Consider the following 21,723-nt stretch of genomic DNA (forward strand, 5'->3'; position numbering starts at 1 on the left):
GCGAAACAACCATACAATACAGGAGGAAGTGCTGTCTACTCAATTAGTTGTCAGTGAAGATCAGTGCTGGAAAGAAGTCTGTACACAAACGTAAAACATTAACAAAAGTCAGCTGAGGTGGTGGCAGTGGAACTATTTTAAGTATTCTGTGAAAATTTGGGTTTTCATGTCTCTTTTTAAGAGCTGTGTGACTAGAAGATTTGTCGATTTGTCTCTCAAAATAAGCGATCATCTACCCCTACCTCCCAAGGATGCACACTCAAATTACCATTGAATTTCCCCACATGTACGCCAACAGACAAGCGTGGTCAGTTCATTGTGTTTGTGGAAATGGGTTGTTACCCAGGCAACAGGGAGACCTACACGAGGGTGGGGTAAAAGAGGGACCCTCGCCCTGTTAGCAGCTTTGTTTTGAAGGGCCATCTTTAGTGGGCCTACAGCGCATACTACTACAGGCCAAAGGACTCTAACAAGAAATCTTGTGGGAAGAGACACTGAAGTCTCTGCCATCGTGGTTCTTATCACGCTGCTTTCTCAGCCTGGAAATCTAGACCGGAAAGAAAGTGTGACTGAACTCACAGGTGCCCAAGCCACCACAAGGAGGCACTACAGCAAGATATGGCAAGGCAGCCATATTCAACTACTAACCCCCAAACCAACATGCACCATCCTCAGTGAGACACCTGGGCTGATCCACAACCTGGATTTGGAACCTGGAGAATGGAAACCTTAAATTCCTAGCCACTGAAATCAACACTACTTTTGTTTGCTCCTTGGGTTTTAAGGCTGGGTGTCTCTGTAAAGCACTTTGTGACACCTGCTGTTGTAAAAAGGGCTTTATAAATAAATTTGATTGATTGATTAAATGCATGGCATACTGAACCAGCTGTGATTAGCTCTCTTTGCCATGTTTTATTTAGTTGTTTTTTAATTTTGAATGTGCTTTTACATGGTTACAGAATTAAGGATTGGTATATAACTGCAGTTCATGGATGACCCACAAGCCTTTTCTCCATCAATCTCCTCGATTCTTTTTCACTCTCCTCTCCTCTCTCCAGTTTTGGAATGTTTTAATCCCATTAAAGTCCCAACCTGAGCAGGGATGGGAGTTTTGGGGGGAGGGAACTATGTGAAACTATGAGAAGTGAGTATGAGAGTCCCTTTGTATCCCACTGAAGCTACAGACCAGGCAGTTATGGGTATGGCTCCCCCCATTGCCCCATTTCCCTCCTCCCCCTGTTTTCCCTCAATGGCTTCCTTTGTCTTTAGCAAAGTATCACACAGCCGATTAAATACAGGGAATTAGGAGTCAGGCTTAACCCGCAACGCAACACACACAAACACACACAGTATGAACATAGGCATACATGCAAGATTTGTACGGCTGAAATGCGTGCAGTGGCACCAATGAGAACTCACAGTGGGGTTTGTTTTGCCTGTTGGGTGCTGTGTAGTGGGTTGCTTCAGTGAGCAGCCTTCTGGATGTACTGGAGACTGAGGACATCTGAAATACTTGTTGTGTTAGTTATGTGCCGATGATGCACCTCTGTCTTCTCTCAAATCGGCAAAAGCCCTCAAGAACTATGCCCGGTAAAATTTACATGTACCTAGGTCACTATGAGCTTTGCATAACAGATTCTGTTGCACTGCCTTTATAGCCTTGGCACGGGTGAGAGAGATGACAAGAAAGTTTTTCATTTGCAGGGAAAATGCTATGATATATTGGAAATGTTCAGACTATGTTATTGACTATTGGTTATTCAAAGTGCTCTCACCATTCTCCAGCCAATCAAAGCAAGAGAACATGGATGTAGAAGGTACTGATCAAAAGACTTACTAAAGCAGAAAGAATAAAGATTTATTAAGCGTAAGAGAAATTCATTAGTCACAACATCTCTATTTTGTTTTCACTAGTATTTACAGGATTTGTTCTGCGGGCAATAGAAAATATCACCCCAAAAAACAACAGTCAAGAGTTTTTCACATGAAGAAAAGCTGTTAACAGCGCATAAAAACATAATACCAGCAAATATAAATAATAATTATAATATTTAACAACAAAAAAAATCCAAAAGCAACATGTAGGATGTAATATTAAATGCCATGTGCTCAAGGCATATTGTAACAAAAAGCTAAAGACAAGCTTAGATGTTTCAAATGGTGTAAAAAGGAGTGCTGGGCCAAAAGCAAACACCATCCTTTTTTAAGTTAACATATAGATTTGATTCCAAATAATAACATTGGAATTAGTACATATATATTAGAATGAGTTTTAATGTATTCTTTCACATTGAAAAATGAAGCGCATCCAGCCTGAAATACTCCTGGTCAAAAATTATTTAAGATTTTCGATCATGTTTGGGAACCATGCTATATTATTCTTAAATTAGTTGTTTTTACATTAGTTTTGTTGTTATAACGTAAAGAAATGTAAACAATCCTTTTAGATGAATTTTCTTTTAAGATGTTGATAGGAACCAGTCCTATAAAATGCCAAACTTCCATTACATGATTTTCTTACAGAAACCCTTAGTTCAATATAAAAACTTCAATTAGGATCATGTACGATGGTTCCAAGTCATGACAGAAAATCCAAAAGGACTTTTTGACTAGGGATAGGTACAGTTATTTAGGAGTCATATTTTAGCCTTTTAGTTCAAAATGAACATAAAACAAAACATACAATATATCCCTGCCCTGACATGCTACCACCAGTTGTGGCTGAATGAGTGTCAATTATATGAAATCTTATTTGATTACATTATCACTCGCCAACGCCTTCATGTACTGATATCGATTCATTATCATTTAGAAATCATGAATGTTGTCATGATTCCCTTGGACTGATATTATTTTCAGACATTTTGTTTGCATTTCCTTTCACAAAGTTTTCGGGTCTTACAACACAAGGTCATTAATTGCTTCATGCATTCTTTCACTCATTAAAGCTCAGACAACAGTGTTTCTATGATGGCTTTTAAGAGAAGCCATAAACAGGTAGCCAAAAAGGTTACATTTTTCTACAAATCTAACATTTTACACAGATTACTGTATATACACATTTTGTACGTCAAACAACTAAGAACCATTTGTGGCAGTGGTGCAGACTTTTCAGTGTATTAATGGAAAAACAGATGAAAATATAATGAAATTAATAGGAAAGATTAAAACAATAAACATAACCTATTATGTCTAATGAATATACATATTTAATTACCTCACTTTTGGTTAATAAAATCATGTAAAAGGATCATGTAATATTGTCTTCTTATTTGATATTCAGGTTTGAAAAATTCTGTGTCAACGAGACAATGCTTCATCAACGCAAAAGTCAGTGCCTTGAATAGAATGTCCAAAGTATTGAGGTTCAAATATCAGAATTGTTTTAAGCATCTATCACCAGAGAGCTGTAGTCAGGTCAGTAAAGTGGACATTAGTAGTGAGATACTGTATCATTCAGAAAAAGAGAAGAAATGTGATAGATTCATCTCTGTCATTACAGTTTTGGTCTCAACTTTGGTCATTTTCACTTATAAAAAGTATATAGGAACAGATATTCTCGACTGTATGCGCTTTGTAATGGATATAATCCAATTACAACACAGGCAATGTAAAGGCACATTCCGTAGCTTCAATAACTCTTAATCAATATGGCTCTATTGGCCAGTCACAATGAATATTGCATTACATCATATGAAAAATCAGTTTTCAACACGCCTGAGAAGTGGATGGTTGGGATAGCCAAATCATTTGGCACTCTACCATTTATGGACTTAAATCAAAAACATTTTTGTTGATGACAAGCCTCTAGATTTCAAATAAGGAACCAACATGTCCTCTCTGTTTCTAACCTAAAAAGCTAGGATCTAACCCACTCACATACTCCTCACTGAAGTCCCGCACCACACGCTACCCCATAAAACCATCTGAACTCCAATCCTTCCTGGGCCCCATTGGCCACTCCGTGTTTGGCATGGACCAAACGGGTCCAGTCCCCTGCTGCCCCAAACCGAGGCCTCCACAGCTCTGTGGGTCTGCTGTCAGGGCGAAATCTGTGTGAGCGCCCCTTCCTTCCCTTATTTGTCAGGGCCGCGACAGGGTGGTGTATACAGGCTGCTCCCAGTGAGTGGGGCTGTGGGACTGCGGCACGCTGGACGGGTCAGTGATGGCTGTGTACAGGGGCCTCTGGGAGGGCCCCATGTAAGAGAAGGCTGAATACAGACCCGAGGCCTGGCCGGAGTGGGCGTAGTATGAGCCAGAGGCCTGGTGGTCGGCGTACTCTGCAAACTGGGCCCGGGACGCCAGCGTGGGGAACGCAGAGCTGTAGTGGGGCAGGCTGAGGGAAGTGTAGGTGACACCGGAACCCCCCGTGGACACCTCGGCAAAGTGCCCCCCCGGGCCGGCCTCGCTCTTGATTTGGGCCTTGGAGGGGTCAGAGCCTAGCGAGGATGAAAGCGAGTGCTGCTTGGACAGCCAGGAGGCAGAGTGGCCGCTGGCCGCAGCCAGGGCCGACGAGATGCCATAGGTGTAGGGAGAGGCAGAGGACCCCGCTGGCCCCCCAGCACTCTGTCCGACCCCTGGGTGGCCGTTGGGGGGCAGGTACTGGTCAAACTCGTTCACGTCGAAGGGCTCCATGTTGGCCATCACCTCGTGGCTGATCTCGCCGATGTCCACATTGCCGAAATCGATGTGCGGTTTGCCCGAGCCAGGCCCCGGTCCAGAGCCCCCCTCTGCTCCCACCCCCATCCCCCCACGGGAGCCCCCCGCCCCACCTCCCTCCCGCTTCCCATCACCCGACTTCCCCGCCTGGAGCTCCGTCTTGGGGGTGGTCGGCGGTGTAGGGGGGCTATGGCTCTGACCTGTGTGGAGACAAAACCACGCCGAGGCATTAGAGTTATTATGAGCCCGACCCAGAGGAGAATAAAAGGACAGGAGCGCACGGTCGAGTGACAGGAGGCCTACCTGCAGCATGCGAGTGGTGTCCGTCGGACAAAGGAGACCCTGCTCCCCCGACGTGGGCGGCCACTTCCAGGTGGAGGCTCTTGTAGTGTGACTGGCTGTGGCTGACCTCCCCCTCCGAGTGGCCGTCGGCGTCCGAGCCCGGGCCGGGCTTGCCGTTCTTGCGACGACGCGGCTGGTACTTGTACTCCGGATAATCCTTCTTGTGTTGCTTCCTCAGTCTCTCGGCCTCCTCAATGAAGGGCCTCTTATCACTCTCATTCAAGAGCCTGTGGGAGAGAACATCTTTTCAATGACAAGGCAACATTAAATTAGTCCCCCACAAATATTGCAGTGCCCCCCACAGGAACAATCATCTAGGCCGGTTAATCTCAGGGGGGGGGGGGGGGGGTTGCAAAGCACTTTCGACTGCAACCTACAGTCGAAAGCTAACATTTGCAGCACACAAGCTAAAGAGAGAACAGCTTGTTGTGTTGAGACCAATTTTACTATTGAAGTCATGAATACATTAACAAAAGTCGGAACATTAATGATAGCTACCAAATAAGGAATATATTTCTATGGGTTGAGGCAGTCAGTTTGCGCTTGCAAATTTAAACAATATATACACTCACCTAAAGGATTATTAGGAACACCAAACTAATACTGTGTTTGACCCCCTTTCGCCTTCAGAACTGCCTTAATTCTACGTGGCATTGATTCAACAAGGTGCTGAAAGCATTCTTTAGAAATGTTGGCCCATATTGATAGGATAGCATCTTGCAGTTGATGGAGATTAGTGGGATGCACATCCAGGGCACGAAGCTCCCGTTCCACCACATCCCAAAGATGCTCTATTGGGTTGAGATCTGGTGACTGTGGGGGCCATTTCAGTACAGTGAACTCATTGTCATGTTCAAGAAAACCATTTTTGAAATGATTCGAGCTTTGTGACATGGTGCCTTATCCTGCTGGAAGTAGCCATCAGAAGATGGGTACATGGTGGTCATAAAGGGATGGACATGGTCAGAAACAATGCTCAGGTAGGCCGTGGCATTTAAACGATGCCCAATTGGCACTAAGGGGCCTAAAGTGTGCCAAGAAAACATCCCCCACACCATTACACCACCACCACCAGCCTGCACAGTGGTAACAAGGCATGATGGATCCATGTTCTCATTCTGTTTATGCCAAATTCTGACTACCATCTGAATGTCTCAACAGAAATCGAGACTCATCAGACCAGGCAACATTCTTCCAGTCTTCAACTGTCCAATTTTGGTGAGCTTGTGCAAATTGTAGCCTCTTTTTCCTATTTGTAGTGGAGATGAGTGGTACCCGGTGGGGTCTTCTGCTGTTGTAGCCCATCCGCCTCAAGGTTGTGCGTATTGTGGCTTCACAAATGTTTGCTGCATACCTCGGTTGTAACGAGTGGTTATTTCAGTCAAAGTTGCTTGAAGCTTGAATCAGTCGGCCCATTCTCCTCTGACCTCTAGCATCAACAAGGCATTTTCACCCACAGGACTGCCGCATACTGGATGTTTTTCCCTTTTCACACCATTCCTTGTAAACCCTAGAAATGGTTGTGCGTGAAAATCCCAGTAATTGAGCAGATTGTGAAATACTCAGACCGGCCCGTCTGGCACCAAAAACCATGCCACACTCTCAAAATTGCTCAAAATCACCATTCTTTCCCATTCTGACATTCAGTTTGGAGTTCAGGAGATTGTCTTGGTTCATTTCAATCATTTGGGTGACATGAAAAATATTAGGATTTTTTTTCCATAATTGAAATTACAATAGTCGGAAAAGGGTGGCTTGCCCACTTCAGGTTGGTGGAGAGTGCCTGCCTCAAGTGGAGGAGTTTAAGTATCTAGGGGTCTTGTTCACGAGTGAGGGAAGGATGGAACGGGAGATTGACAGACGGATTGGTGCAGCTTCTGCAGTAATGCAGTCGATGTATCGGTCTGTCGTGGTGAAGAAAGAGCTGAGCCGCAAGGCGAAGCTCTCGATTTACCAGTCAATCTACGTTCCTACTCTCACCTATGGTCATGAGCTTTGGGTCATGACTGAAAGGACAAGATCCCGGATACAGGCGGCCGAAATGAGCTTTCTCCGCAGGGTGGCTGGGCGATCCCTTAGAGATAGGGTGAGAAGCTTGGTCACCCAGGAGGAGCTCAGAGTAGAGCCGCTGCTCCTCCTCATCGAGAGGGGTCAGCTGAGGTGGCTTGGGCATCTGTTTCGGATGCCTCCGGAACGCCTTCCTGGGAAGGTGTTCCGGTCCCGTCCCACCGGGAGGAGACCCCGGGGAAGACCTAGGACACGCTGGAGGGACTGTGTCTCCCGGCTGGCCTGGGAACGCCTCGGTGTCCCCCCGGAAGAGCTAGAGGAAGTGTCTGGGAAGAGGAAAGTCTGGGCATCCCTGCTTAGACTGCTGCCCCGCGACCCGGCCCCGGATAAGCGGAAGATGATGGATGGATGGAAATTACAATATGTACAATGGCATGAAATTAGTTCAGAAATGGAAAAAATATATACATGTGAAAATCAAAATGGCTTCATTATAAAAGGGGACTTGAAAGAAAATATGTTTACAGACAATGTGTGTGTACTATAAAAACCCATTTACAATGATTTCTTAATGAGATCATGCCATTCAGTGTCATTTATTAAATGCTGATTCTCTGTAGCGACACACATTATTCAGCCTTTTGTTAATATCAGGAAGTGGTGTCTGAGATATTACATGAGACATGCATTCATACTAACTGATAGAGACACCTATAATCTCCCATTCCTGTCTTTAATTATGAATGCACACTTCCAGACCACCCTGTCTACATTCTAGATTAACATGAATTAAGCGAGTTAAGAACAGGGCTTATTCGAGTCACATATGACCACTGTAATGAGTATGCCAATTTATTTAATGATATTTAAGCAGGTAATATGCTAAGAACACCCTGGGAGACATTAGGCTGAAGGACAGAACATTTTTTTTTTTTTTAATTGTCAACATGGGGACTGGAACAAACAACCTTTTGTTTACTTGCCCAACACTCTGATCACCAGGCTACATTGCTGGCCTAGACACATTTGTTTGGGGTTTTCTGTAGCCAACAGTGCTATATATTTGTTCCATTGTTTCAGATTTGTTTACAGACATAACGTGTGTGTGTACTATAAAAAATAACATTTCCCCAGGGCCTATAATTACTTAATGAAGTCATGCCATTCAGTGTAATTCAGTCGGTGTAATTTAGTAAATGCTGATTCTCTGTAGCCAGACACATCACTCAGACTTTCCTTAATATCAGGCCAGTGGTGTCTGAGATATTAGGTGAGACGGGCATTACGCTGCTGTGGAAATGGACCAAACTGAAATGTTGGTAACACTAAATTTCAACTGTCCTTAAAATACATGCAACTGGTGTACAAACAAAAGCTTGTAAATATGTTAAACAGACTAAAGTCACCTGAACATACCATCAGCTCACTCAAACTGAGTGGTGGACCTCTTGTCAAGTTGGCGCGGTCACGTGTATTTCAAAGCAGAGGATCACTGGTTTGTGTCCCATGCTTGACTGGCAGATTGTCAGTGGAGGGAGCTAAACTGTTAGCAGCAGCACGTAGATGTCGGTTTAATTTGCTTGTCACAAATAGGGATGTTTCCACTAAATTCCCCAATCGAGTGTTTTGTTTCTTCTCAGCTGCATCCAAATCCGTAACAACTGTCACAAGGTTGTAATCTCATGAACAGATGCGCTGGGTGTCCGACATTAGAAAGGTTTGAGGCTCAATCGTCTCTAATTAACAAACAGTGAATATACAATTGTTGTGCAGGCTGTTACTGTAAATAGGAATGTGTCCTTAATTGACATGCATTGAAAATTAAAAGTAAAAAAACACATCTCCACTCCATTTTGTTGCTAGTGTTTGGCCCCATAGAGAACAATCGGGGTTGGCCTGGGTGAATTTTCACAAACAGATCAGATATACAGTGGATATGTACAAGAATGAGACAAAGATTATCAGGTCAGAACATTTTCCACCTTTAATGTGACCTATAAAGTGAACAATTTAATTGAAAAACAAACTGATATCTTAGAGGGGGAAAAATAAAAAACTCACAAGAACCCTGGTTGCATAAGTGAGTACACCCGTAAATTAATACTGTGTTGAAGCACCTTTTGATTTTATTACAGCACTCTTTTTGGCTAGGAGTCTATTAGCATGGCACATCTTGACGTGGCAATATTTGCCCACTCTTCTTTGCAAAAGTTTTCCAAATCTGTAAGATTGCGAGGACATCTCCAGTGCACAGCCCTCTTCAGATCACCCCACAGATGTTCAATTGGATTCCGGTCTGGGCTCTGGCTGGGCCATTCCAAAACGTCAATCTTCTTCTGGTGAAGCCATGCTTTTGCGGATTTGGATGTGTGCTTTGGGTCGTAGTCGTGCTGAAAGGTGAACTTCATCTTCAGCTTTCTAACGGATGCCTGAAGGTTTTGTGCTAAAATTGCCTGCTATTTGGAACTGTTCATAATTCCCTCCACCCTGACTAAGGCCCCAGTTACAGCTGTAGAAAAACAGCCCCAAAACATGGTATGGTATGGTATGGTGTTCTTTGGGTGATTTGAAGTTTTGTTTTTGCGCCAAACATACCTTTTGGAATTATGACCAAGAAGTTCAACCTTGGTTTCATAAGATCATACCACATTTTCCCAAGTGCTTTTGGGAGACTTTATGTTTGTTTTTGCAAACTTCAGCTGGGCTTGGATGTTTTTCCCACATGTAGCACACAGCCAGTTCCTTTAATGTTGCCGTAGGCCTCTTGGAAGCCTCCCTGACCAGTTTTCTTCTCGTCTTTTCATCAATTTTGGACGGATGTCCAGTTCTCGGTGATGTCTCTGTTGTGCCATATTTTCTACACTTGATGATGACTGTCTTCACTGTGTTCCATGTTGTATCTAATGCTTTGGAAATTATTTTGTACTTTTCTCCTGACTGATATCTTTCAACAAAGCGATCCCTCTGATGCTTTGGAAGCTCTCTGCGGACCAGGGCTTTTGCTCTGAGGCAAATAAGAAAATGTCAGGAAAATCCTACTAGAAACAGCTGAACTTTGTGATTAAGCAGAGTCACTTTAAATGATGGCAGGTGTGTTATGACTTCTATTTAACATGAGTTTGAATATGATTGGTTAATTCTGAACACAGCCACATCCCCAGTTATAAGAGGGTGTGCACACTTATGCACCAGGTTATTGTAAGGTTTTTATTTTTAAAAAGTCCCCCTCAAAGGATTTCAGTTTGTTTTTCAATTGAATTGTTCACATTATAGGTTACATTAAAGTGGGAAAGTTTCTGACATTATTTATTTGTCTCATTTAAAAAAAAAAGAATTACACAAAAACCTGGCATTTTAACAGGAGTGTGTAGACTTTTTATATCCACTGTAGGTCAATTTCATTAACTGGAGTGTACTATAGAGGCTCTAACCCAGATTATAATTGAAACCTTCATGTTGTCCATTATGACAACCTGAACATTGATTGCATCTATATGGGAGGAAAACCCACTAATGCAATACAGAGTACATTTTATCTGCCTAAGAACAATATCATGTGTTACAAAGGATTTTGCTAGTTAAAGCATCTTGAGGGAAATTATGTTGTACTAAATTTACCTAGACAAATGGTCACTATTGAGCAATTACCATTCACTCACTCCTCATTACCAAAGGAAACTAACATAAGATGAACTAAATCACTTCAATTTACTGAAACATGTAAACAGTCAAGAAATTAACTCATTTTAGTCCTCATTTTAGTCCTGTGGCAGTATATTTCGGGGTAATTATTTTGTTGTACAATGAAACCCTGTTCATTTGGAGGCATTTGGTTGCACTTTACCTGACAGGAAAAAAATACTATAATAGACATTGACAACTCCTGTATACCTGCATACATGTGTTATAACACAACATACTAACCAGAAACACAAGCCACTAGTCAAAAACCTTTCAAACTACACAATGTGTTATGCCTTCGTACAGCTCTTAGCCATGGTATACTGCCCATAAACCACACCCTCCTCGTGCCTTATTACAGTATAATAAATATAATTACAGTACATACAAAAGTATTAGTACAGTTTATTACTGTACTGTAATGTCCTCTATTTTATTACTGTAATGTGCTACCTGACAAAAGTACTGCCAAAGTGTAAACAATGTCAGAGACAACCTTTTGTCTCTACCTTAAAGGGGAATTATTTAGAATTGTTTGCATTGTAATAGGAAATGGCTATCGTAGGTATATCTGCAGTAATAGTGGAAACAAGTTTCACAACATTGATCAACTGGAATTTATTTTGTGTGAATACAAAAGAACATCCTAAAAAGAGTGTAGGGAACCATTGTACTATCTAAATAACTATTTTAAATGTTTAAATAAATGCATAAATATAAAAAAAAAAACATCATTTTTACAACTTTTGTAAGCTTGTCGACCAAAAGTGAAAGTAAAACGGGCGAGAGAGGAGAGGGATGGTTTGAATGTGTTGTTGCTGTAATTCAACCAACTTCCACAAGATGGCAGCTAATTTGGGATATCCCCTTTAAAAAAAAAACCTGTCCTTCTATCTTTCATCCACATACACATATTTGTTTTTGTAGATTTGTGCGTACAAGAACGATGATTCCCGATTTTGCCTATCCTCTAAACCTAAATATAATCCAAAACCTTACCATAATTGTGACCATACCCTAACCTTAACATAAATAATCAAACTTTTATGCTTAATTGAACCTAACCCTAAAACCTAAACCTAACCCACAGACATAAAATTAACCCCAATTCCAACATCAACCCCAAAGTTTTAACCTGACCCCTGACACCAAATAAGACAGCATTTCTCATTGTAGGATCAGCTAAAGACCTGGAGGAGACCAAATTGTCCGGTTTTACTATCTTTGTGAACAGAAATGTTGTTTACCTCATTTCCTCTATTGATATGTTAGTGTCAGTGAAGAGAGTCTTGTCAGATAGGCTTTACTTTAATGTTGTCAATTTAAATAATTGCTGAAAGCCAAATGGCAAGCACTGTGACAACCAACTCTTTGAGGTACTGTGTGACAACAAGATGGATTTCATAAGTGGCCAGTCTACTATACTGTAGGTCTACTGACGACTCACAACGCACTTTTGGAGTAAGATGAAAACACTGTGTGTATATATGTATCGAAAGCACACTATATAAAGTGTGTTTTCAACGTTGGATCATGATTTTTGTGACAGAAAACACATTTGATTGAACTTGTGTAACCCTGGATGCTGTTCATCAATGATGACGCGCTATGCCTTACCTCCATAGTTTCCCGAGAGTTTTGCTGAGCTCAGCGTTGTGGAGATGCGGATACTGGTCAGCCAGTTTTCTCCTCGCGGCCTGCGCCCACACCATAAAGGCGTTCATAGGCCTTTTCACGTGCGGCTTGCTTTTGCTACCTGAGTTTACGCGCACAGGCATCGGTACAAGCGTCCAGTCATAGCCGTTCAGCACCTGACTGACTGCCTCGCGGATACCGATGGGGAAGCGGTCGTCGTCTTCGTCAGACTTGATGGAAATACCGCCAGCCACACTGGATGCATCTTCGCCGACCCCTATCAGCTGAGGCTGCGGACCTGACATGGGTGAGTTTCCTCCGGCCGCGGCACTGGAGGAGTGACTCGGTGATAAGGAGTGACCGTCGTCCGAGACCCCGGGACTCATTTCAACCTCAGATAAGCTCTGCTCCTCTCCCGACATAATTTCCCCCTTTCCAAGAAAGCTTCCTCGCTCAGGTGAGTAATAGGTGTTTAACTAGGCCTTTCCCTATGTAGGAAGGAATATATCAGGAAGACAAACTGTGCCTGTTTAATACTTTTAAGGATTATTTCTGTCACTCGAGGTCCCCTTTATATAAATTCCCAGTCAGTCTCTACTCTCAGTCTCCGTTCTAAAATTCTGTTCGGATTCCACATCAAAGTTATTTCCATCCGTGTTTCAGGTATCTTACGCAGAGCGCGAATTATAGATCCCAGTTTAACGGTTGATTCAGACCTCTTGTTCCTGTTGACCAATTTCTCCTCTCCCTCCAGTGTCTGAAATTTGTAGGCCTTCAGTTATACCCTGTAGAAGAAATGAGAAGTATTAGAAAACAAAGCCAGTTAGACAGTTATACTTATATATAAGTCAGTTATACCCTGTAGAAGACATTAGAAGTAAAGCCAAAGCCAACTAGACCTTTACCTTGGAGCTTAATTTAGAATGTCTTACAAATTAGCCTATGGATACACCGTTACAAATCACCACGTTTAGTAAATTCGATAATTAAATTGCAGATAGCAAAATACCAAGATGCAGTAGAAGTCGAAACTGCAATTGTGGCCTCCGTCTGTCATAGCCCAGGCCTTAAGCCTGCTAACAATACCGTTTAACGTGTGGTCATTATTACAAGCTCCCTGGAGAGAAGGTGTTGGAATAGCAGTGGCCCGCGCGAGCACAGGGCTTCGATTTATACCACGAAGCTCAGCGCTAAGATAAACATGGGCTGGTGCTGGAAATACAAACCTGCGGGTAGGCTTATGTGTGTATGCATGTGTGAATTGAACACTGCCTGTTTGTTGAAGTATCGTCTATGGGCCTATATGGCCTACATATGGGGCCTATCGAGTACAACATGTGTAGTGTTGGCCTCCAGTCAACGCTGACATGACCTTGAAGATTTGATTAAGCGAACTTGTGAACTTTAATTAACGAACTGTTTGTTTTGGTCTTCGACTCCTTCGGTGAATGAGTCATATTGTATTACGTTCATAATGGGGTTCACTCTTGAGCCCGATTTTATCCATTATTAAGATACTGACATGCACCTTCTGCGGTGTTATAAGATAATTTGCGGGACTGTACCTCACCGTCCTGCCAACTCTTGAGTACATGGTCACAATGCTTTTTGCCTAATGTCCACGCACTAACCTGTTGTTCCTGTGAGACTGTTATATTGGTCCCTAGTGAAAAAACATCAACATCTAGTAAGCCTATCGCTCTATTAATAGATCGATTTGCCAGAATATATTTTGCCTTTATGATAAAAATCGGATATGTATAGCTATAATTATGAGTCTTTCCGCCGGTATTCTGTAGCAAGTAAAGGAAGCAAGAGACAAGGATTCATGGATAACTCAGATATCGTTCCGCTTGCTCATCTCAACCGTATCCCTAGCTGATTGTCACGAAACCAGTTGTAACAGGTCTGTGGCAAATTCATTTAAAATACATGATGTACTTTCAAACATCATTCTAGCGATAATTCTGAGAACTAGGATGTCTCGAGTTTTTTTTCAAGTCATTTAATATTCCCGCCTGAATTGTGTACACGCCTAAGTCTCAATACCCAAATGTCTCTAGATTAAATTATCGGGTTATTATGAAATTGTGAAATTGTATTTTAGAACTAAAACACGAAGTTTGTCCACACGTGTTATGTTAAGGTCTATTTTTAACTCGGGACTTTATGTTAGATGACCAAGATTAAGATGTAAAATGCATATCTAATCAAAAAACACAATAGAGATGCATTACCAATTCTAATCTCAGAGATCCAATAAATTTAGTTTTTTGGTACATTTTAGTTTCGTGAGAATACCACAATGTATAGATATGTTTTCAATGAAAGTCATTACATCAAGTCGCACTTGAAATTTGTTCAAGTTTGGGAAACGTTCGTGCATTATTTGGTTGTAAGTCTGGGTAAATACCAACCCACTGCGTCCTTAAATCAAAAATGTTTCAACTGTATTTGTCAACATATTGTGACTTGGAATTTGAGTTTGAAATAAAATTTTGCAAATGTAGCCTACGTACATTTTCCGTTTTATGTCAACCAGTGTTGCAAACATTGTAATTAGGATAAAACGTCGACTAAAATAGATACGATGGAGATTTCAACGACAATTATTGTATCATTGCAACCAGTTCATGACATTGACAAAGCATTCAAATATAATATATGTTTACCTTTGAAAAAACGTCAGATATCCTGTCCACTATCAGAAGAAAACCATTGGCTGGGAAGCACTTCCTACTGCAGAGTTGATCTACAGTTGATATAATGTACGTCACTGACTAAGGCCATAAATAGATTCAATGCTGCAACCAAGGTCATTCCAAAAGGTGAGTCTTTCAGAGCAAATGTAATTTAACCATATTTAATTTGAATTATTATTACATATGCTTTTTAGGATTAACGTCAGCAGCTATTGTTTCAATTAAATTCAGTTTTGAACAAGAAATAGACAATACATATTGTCTAAAGCTTTCCAGCTTTGGTTCATTTGAAATGTATTCTTCAAGGTAATAATGAATTCATTATATTCAAGTCTCCATCTCAACCCCAGACAATTCAAGTTCAAGAATTTAGACATGATCATTTAAATGTTATTTATGTTGCATTAAAATATATATATTTAAATGCAATATATCTTGTTTGATTTATTCGAAATTCTTTAAGCTTGGATTTTTGGTTGAGATGGAGACGTGAATCCAAACTAAGTTATTACTTGCTGGACAAACATATATATTGAATTGTGTTGTGTTGTCATCGCAAAAACATTTTAAGATGTTTTTCCTGTATGGTAAATTCCATCTGTGCACTGCTTAATTCCTCTTTGTTGTAATTCCACAGTTTGTAGCACTGATTTTTGTTCCAACACATCAAATGTTAATATCTAGACAAATTAAATATCTGGAACCAATGCCATGAGAAGTCAATGACACAAAATATATATGTCCTTCAAATGCTGATATTTGGTTGCATTATCATAAATAAACAGATTATTAGCCTACTTTTGTAAGGATATGTGTTACAACGAATGTAGCTGTATGTATTCAACATTAAATGACTTTCACATCGGTGGGCATCCATGGTTGCTGTAATCATGAACGATTCCCCATGTAACAGTAGAAGCATGCATGTTCAAAGTCACATCCTGGCCTGTGGAGAGATTTCATATGACTTTAAAAATCTCAGTTGAAGACAACATCGATCACTTGCATGAAAATGTCAACTGAAATCCAAATAGTTTAGTTGTAGTGTTAGGTGAGACAAAGTGATGAACATAATTTTTTGCATAAATAGAAAATGTATACCATGGTATTCCCATTTGAACATTTTATTCATGATATTATTGAAAGGGCAGTTTTAATGGATGAGACTTGACCTAAAAATCAGCTAGATTGGTTTTGATTTTAGTTTGAAAGTGTCGTTGTAAAACTTCGAGAATCCAACAAACTTCTGACCATGTCTTGAACTGGGGAACAAAGGCTGAAGTCAAATTGATCAACGTCTCAAGCTATTATTGATATCTTAGTTGATGTATAAGCTAGACAATTTCGTCTTATACACTAATCTTAAAATGTTTTTATCATATATAATTTTCCAAGACAAGGCATTCTCAACCATTATGAATTAAGAAGCCTTTCTTACCGCTTACCCCCTAACAAAAAATACTTGTTTTTAATTTAGCTACAGTGTATTGTATGAACATAGTTTTCTCTTGATTGATTTAGTGCAATTTTCAGTGGTCAGTTTGAACGCGTCCAATTATTACATTTGACAAGTTTGACATCCGATTTATAATGTGACATTAGTTTCATCCATCAATCCCACAATAAAACGTGAAGTAATCTTGAATTAGATATATCTAAGTTTTAATTTTATGAGCTGATTTCGATCTAGTCTATTCTATGAGTCTGACACGATAAGGCACTAACAGCTGATCAGTGAGGATCACCAGAACTTCCGTAGACATTACCAAATGTAGAATTATGTTGACTAACTTGTAAACTACGGGGAAACTCGGCATATTTTGAACACACACATTAATTGTCACACATAGTCTGTGAGTTTTTTTTAAGACAAATTGGTTGTGCAAACTGCAAACCCTCTTGCGTCTGCATAACTGCCTTATAACGGAAATATTTCGTTATATGCAACTCTTTAAATCCCTGCATGCAAATATTTTGCCCTCGTTTACAGTGCCATTACTTCTATGGACATGCTTAAGAAAACACAACTTTGAAGTTGAGTTATAATCTAAATTGTCAGTATTGTTATATATATATATATATTTATATATATATATATATATATATATATATATATATATATATATATATATATATATATATATATATATATATATATATATATAGTTTATATCCTACACATCCTATAGCGTTCATAATCTTGTTTTCATGCAGGTGATTTCCAACCTACACAACAGGTTTAAGTGGAGACAGCCATATTGTATGTCAACATTTTAATATTATTAATAATCCTCATATAGGCCTACACTTTTAGATTATTTACAAAAATGTATAAAGCCATGGTAGTGGCCTGTCATTTCTAACAGCGCAATTGAAATGAACTTCTTGGATAGATTATTTTGACAAACGAAAGCATGAGAGAAAGAGAGAGAAAGCATGAGACAGGAAAGTTTTTCAAAAGCTAAGCGCCTTACTTCAGTAGTGATAAAGGAGGTCGCCCGCTTAGCACGAGAGTCCGTGTGTTCCCAAGTTTCCAAAGTGACGCTGGCGCTCACTCCCCAGCCCCCTCGCTTCCACTGACCATCAATGAATGCCTGCTCTGTGTCGTGCGCCGGGGCTTAAAGAGGTCCGTTGTGTGAGGAAAGAGAAAAAGTGTAGAAAAAAGTCTTAAAGGAGAAGCAAACTTACACGGGATTCAACGCCAGGCACCATTGTGATTGGTCGGTCATTATTTTGCTCCGTTTCCTACAGGGCGTGATCTCATTGTCAAACTCATCATACATTTTTATGCCTGGTCAGAAATGTTCGATGCAATGGCGATATCGAGACCATGGAAAGACCATTACTTGAGGAAAATGTTTCTGATATCTAAGATATCAAGTCTTAGGTGTGGTATTTTCTGTTCCCTCGTGTGGAAATCACTGAAGCCACTACAGTTCTGATGTGTAGGAAGAAACATTCAACATTTAGTAATCAGTTGTCTTATTACACCACAAGTTGATTGCTCTTTTCTATTTGCATGAGGACAATTAATAGTTAACCTTTTAGTGCAGTGGGCTAAATCAAAGTCAGACAGAGCGTTTTTCAACAAATCTATTAAGCAGAAGCATGTACCTCATGCACATGACTGCAGGCTAAAAAGTAAGAAAACACTGGTACCATGTCAAATATAGAATTGACATGTGTGTAAAGTTCGAGTTTAATACTCAGCAGTGCAGTTTACATTCATTAAACACAACTGAAACATAACAAAACACATATTTGGCTCATTGAGTTGTATGCTGAGAGTACTATTGAGATTTGCTCTTGTTAAGCATACTGTATAGCTCACACCAATATGTATTTATAGGCTTTGGTCCATAACAGGACCAAGGTGTCCACTTAGGCATTATTGAGCAGGTTTTGATGTATGGCCTGCTGATAGCTGGTAATGTATCTCCAAATAAATATCTTAACTAGTGGATTCTAATGTTTAAATCATGTTTCAAAATGATACCTTTAGAAGAATGGCCACCCATGTGACCGTTAAGGGGCGTTGTACACTCACCTAAAGGATTATTAGAAACACCTGTTCAATTTCTCATTAATGCAATAATCTAATCAACCAATCACATGGCAGTTGCTTCAATCCATGTAGGGGTGTGGTCCTGGTCAAGACAATCTCCTGAACTCCAAACTGAATGTCAGAATGGGAAAGAAAGGTGATTTAAGCAATTTTGAGCGTGGCATGGTTGTTGGTGCCAGACGGGCCGGTCTGAGTATTTCACAATCTGCTCAGTTACTGGGATTTTCACGCACAACCATTTCTAGGATTTACAAAGAATGGTGTGAAAAGGGAAAAACATCCAGTATGCAGCAGTCCTGTGGGCGAAAATGCCTTGTTGATGCTAGAGGTCAGAGGAGAATGGGCTGACTGATTCAAGCTGATAGAAGAGCAACTTTGACTGAAATAACCACTCGTTACAACCGAGGTATGCAGCAAAGCATTTGTGAAGCCACAACACGCACAACCTTGAGGCGGATGGGCTACAACAGCAGAAGACCCCACCAGGTACCACTCATCTCCACTACAAATAGGAAAAAGAGGCTACAATTTGCACAAGCTCACCAAAATTGGACAGTTGAAGACTGGAAGAATGTTGCCTGGTCTGTTAAGTCTCGATTTCTGTTGAGACATTCAGATGGTAGTCAGAATTTGGCGTAAACAGAATGAGAACATGGATCCATCATGCGTTGTTACCACTGTGCAGGCTGGTGGTGGTGGTGTAATGGTGTGGGGGATGTTTTCTTGGCACACTTTAGGCCCCTTAGTGCCAATTGAGCATTGTTTAAATTCCACGGCCTACCTGAGCATTGTTTCTGACCATGTCCATCCCTTTATGACCACCATGTACCCATCCTCTGATGGCTACCTCCAGCAGAATAATGCACCATGTCACAAAGCTTGAATCATTTCAAATTGGTTTCTTGAACATGACAATGAGTTCACTGTACTGAAATGGCCCCCACAGTCACCAGATCTCAACCCAATAGAGCATCTTTGCGATGTGGTGGAACGGGAGCTTCGTGCCCTGGATGTGCATCCCACAAATCTCCATCAACTGCAAGATGCTATACTATCAATATGGGCCAACATTTCTAAAGAATGCTTTCAGCACCTTGTTGAATCAATGCCACATAGAATTAAGGCAGTTATGAAGGCGAAAGGGGGTCAAACACAGTATTAGTATGGTGTTCCTAATAATCCTTTAGGTGAGTGTATTTTCTCAAGGGACCGCTTAAAAATAATGGAGGCATTTTATCCAATTTCTTTAATGTACTGTATATAGACTGTAATACTGTAACAGAATGTAATAAAACTCAACTTTCAGAGGACCAGACTTGTGCAAAGGTAAGGCTCAAGCCCCTTTGCTATATTTTGACCTTTCCAGCTGTCACACGCTCGTCCGTCTCTATGGAGCATGTAATGTTCTCCAACACATCAGAATCAGAATCACCTTTATTCGCCAGGCATGTGTACACATAAGAGTAATGTGACTCTGGATAATGCAGGCTCACGATATGCTTACTCATAAAAAACTAAACAAAGGACACTCAACAAGTCACTGACTGCAATATACAGTACACATAAATACACATAATAAACCAAAACAAACACATCCTCAATTCAAGTGAGAAACTCACTCCGCCAGTTGTTTTCAGTTTCAGCACATGCATCCCTACAAGTCTGTGTATGGCCCTGTTTGCTACGCTGTTATGTAAGTGATTACATTTATTCAAAATGAAAAATGCCTTATTACGAATAACGTTTAAGGTATACAGTTAACTTGGGTTAAAATTAGAGTTAGGATGACGGTTTTGGTAAGGTTACAAAAACAGGAAAAACACCTGTTTAAACAACCCAATTCCCCCCCAAAAACAATGTCTCGCCTCTCAAACTTTGGACTGAGTGTGCGCAGCCTCCTAGTGAACACCCACTCGACAGGTGCTGGTCATAAAATTAGAATATCATCAAAAAGTTGATTTATTTCAGTAATTACATTCAAAAAGTGAAACTTGTTTAATGTATACATTAATTCCACACAAACTGATATATTTCAAGTGTTTATTTCTTTTAATTTTGATGATTATAACTGACAACTAATGAAAACCCCAAATTCAGTATCTCAGAAAATTAGAATATTGTGAAAAGGTTCAATATTGAAGTAACCTGGTGCCACACTCTAATCAGCTAATTAACCCAAAACATCTGCAAAGGCCTTTTAATGGTTTCTCAGTCTAGTTCTGTAGGCAACACAATCATGGGGAAGACTGCTGACTTGACAGCTGTCCAAAAGACAACCTTTGACACCTTGCACAAGGAGGGCAAGACACAAAAGGTTATAGCTAAAGAGGCTGGCTGTTCACAGAGCTATGTGTCCAAGCACATTAATAGAGAGGTGAAGGGAAGGAAAAGATGTGGTAGAAAAATGTGTACAAGCAATAGGGATAACTGCACCCTGGAGAGGATTGTGAAACAAAACCCATTCAAAAATGTGAGGGAGATTCACAAAGAGTGGACTGCAGCTGGAGTCAGTGCTTCAAGAACCACCACGCACAGACGTATGCAAGACATAGGTTTCAGCTGTCGCATTCCTTGTGTCAAGCCACTCTTGAACAAGACAGCGTCAGAACCGTCTAGTCTGGGCTAAAGACAAAAAGGACTGGACTGCTGCTGAGTTATGTTCTCTGATGAAAGTACATTTTGCATTTCCTTTGGAAATCAAGATCCCAGAGTCTGGAGGAAGAGAGGAGAGGCACAGAATCCACGTTGCTTGAAGTCCAGTGCAAGGTTTCCACAGTCAGTGATGGTTTGGGGTGCCATGTCATCTGCTGGTGTTGGTCCACTGTGTTTTCTGAGGTCCAAGGTCAACGCAGCCATCTACCAGGAAGTTTTAGAGCACTTCATGCTTCCTACTGCTGACCAACTTAATGGAGATGCAGATTTCATTTTCCAACAGAACTTCACAATCTATGGGGTATTGTGAAGAGGAAGATGCGATACACCAGACCCAACAATGCAGAAGAGCTGAAGGCCACTATCAGAGCAACCTGGGCTCTCATAACACCTGAGCAGTGCCACAGACTGATCGACTCCATGCCAAGCCGCATTGCTGCAGTAATTCAGGCAAAATGAGTCCCAACTAAGTATTGAGTG

General features: G+C 40.8%; 1 protein-coding gene across 1 annotated transcript; it reads right to left on the reverse strand.

The window, feature by feature from the left end:
* Window positions 1–3,982: 3,982 nt before the first annotated feature.
* On the reverse strand, window positions 3,983–17,650 carry sox10 (SRY-box transcription factor 10). Its single transcript, XM_013136004.4, has 4 exons — window positions 17,501–17,650; window positions 12,307–13,109; window positions 4,963–5,228; window positions 3,983–4,859 (listed from the first exon to the last, which is right to left on the reverse strand). The coding sequence occupies exons 2-4, from the start codon at window positions 12,744–12,746 to the stop codon at window positions 4,084–4,086; spliced, it is 1,482 nt and encodes a 493-aa protein (XP_012991458.3). The 5' UTR covers window positions 12,747–13,109; window positions 17,501–17,650; the 3' UTR covers window positions 3,983–4,083.
* Between the last annotated feature and the right edge of the window lie 4,073 nt (window positions 17,651–21,723).

Source organism: Esox lucius, chromosome 11 (assembly GCF_011004845.1).
Source record: "Esox lucius isolate fEsoLuc1 chromosome 11, fEsoLuc1.pri, whole genome shotgun sequence".
Classification (NCBI taxonomy): domain Eukaryota; kingdom Metazoa; phylum Chordata; class Actinopteri; order Esociformes; family Esocidae; genus Esox; species Esox lucius.

Excerpts from the sequence above, each read along its gene's own strand:
- sox10 (XM_013136004.4), bottom strand. The coding sequence starts at position 12,746 with ATGTCGGGAGAGGAGCAGAGCTTATCTGAGGTTGAAATGAGTCCCGGG. Across the intron at positions 5,229-12,306 it reads ACTCTCGGGAAACTATGGAG|GCTCTTGAATGAGAGTGATA; the intron begins GTAAGGCATAGC and ends TCTCTCCCACAG. Across the intron at positions 4,860-4,962 it reads ACACCACTCGCATGCTGCAG|GTCAGAGCCATAGCCCCCCT; the intron begins GTAGGCCTCCTG and ends GTCTCCACACAG.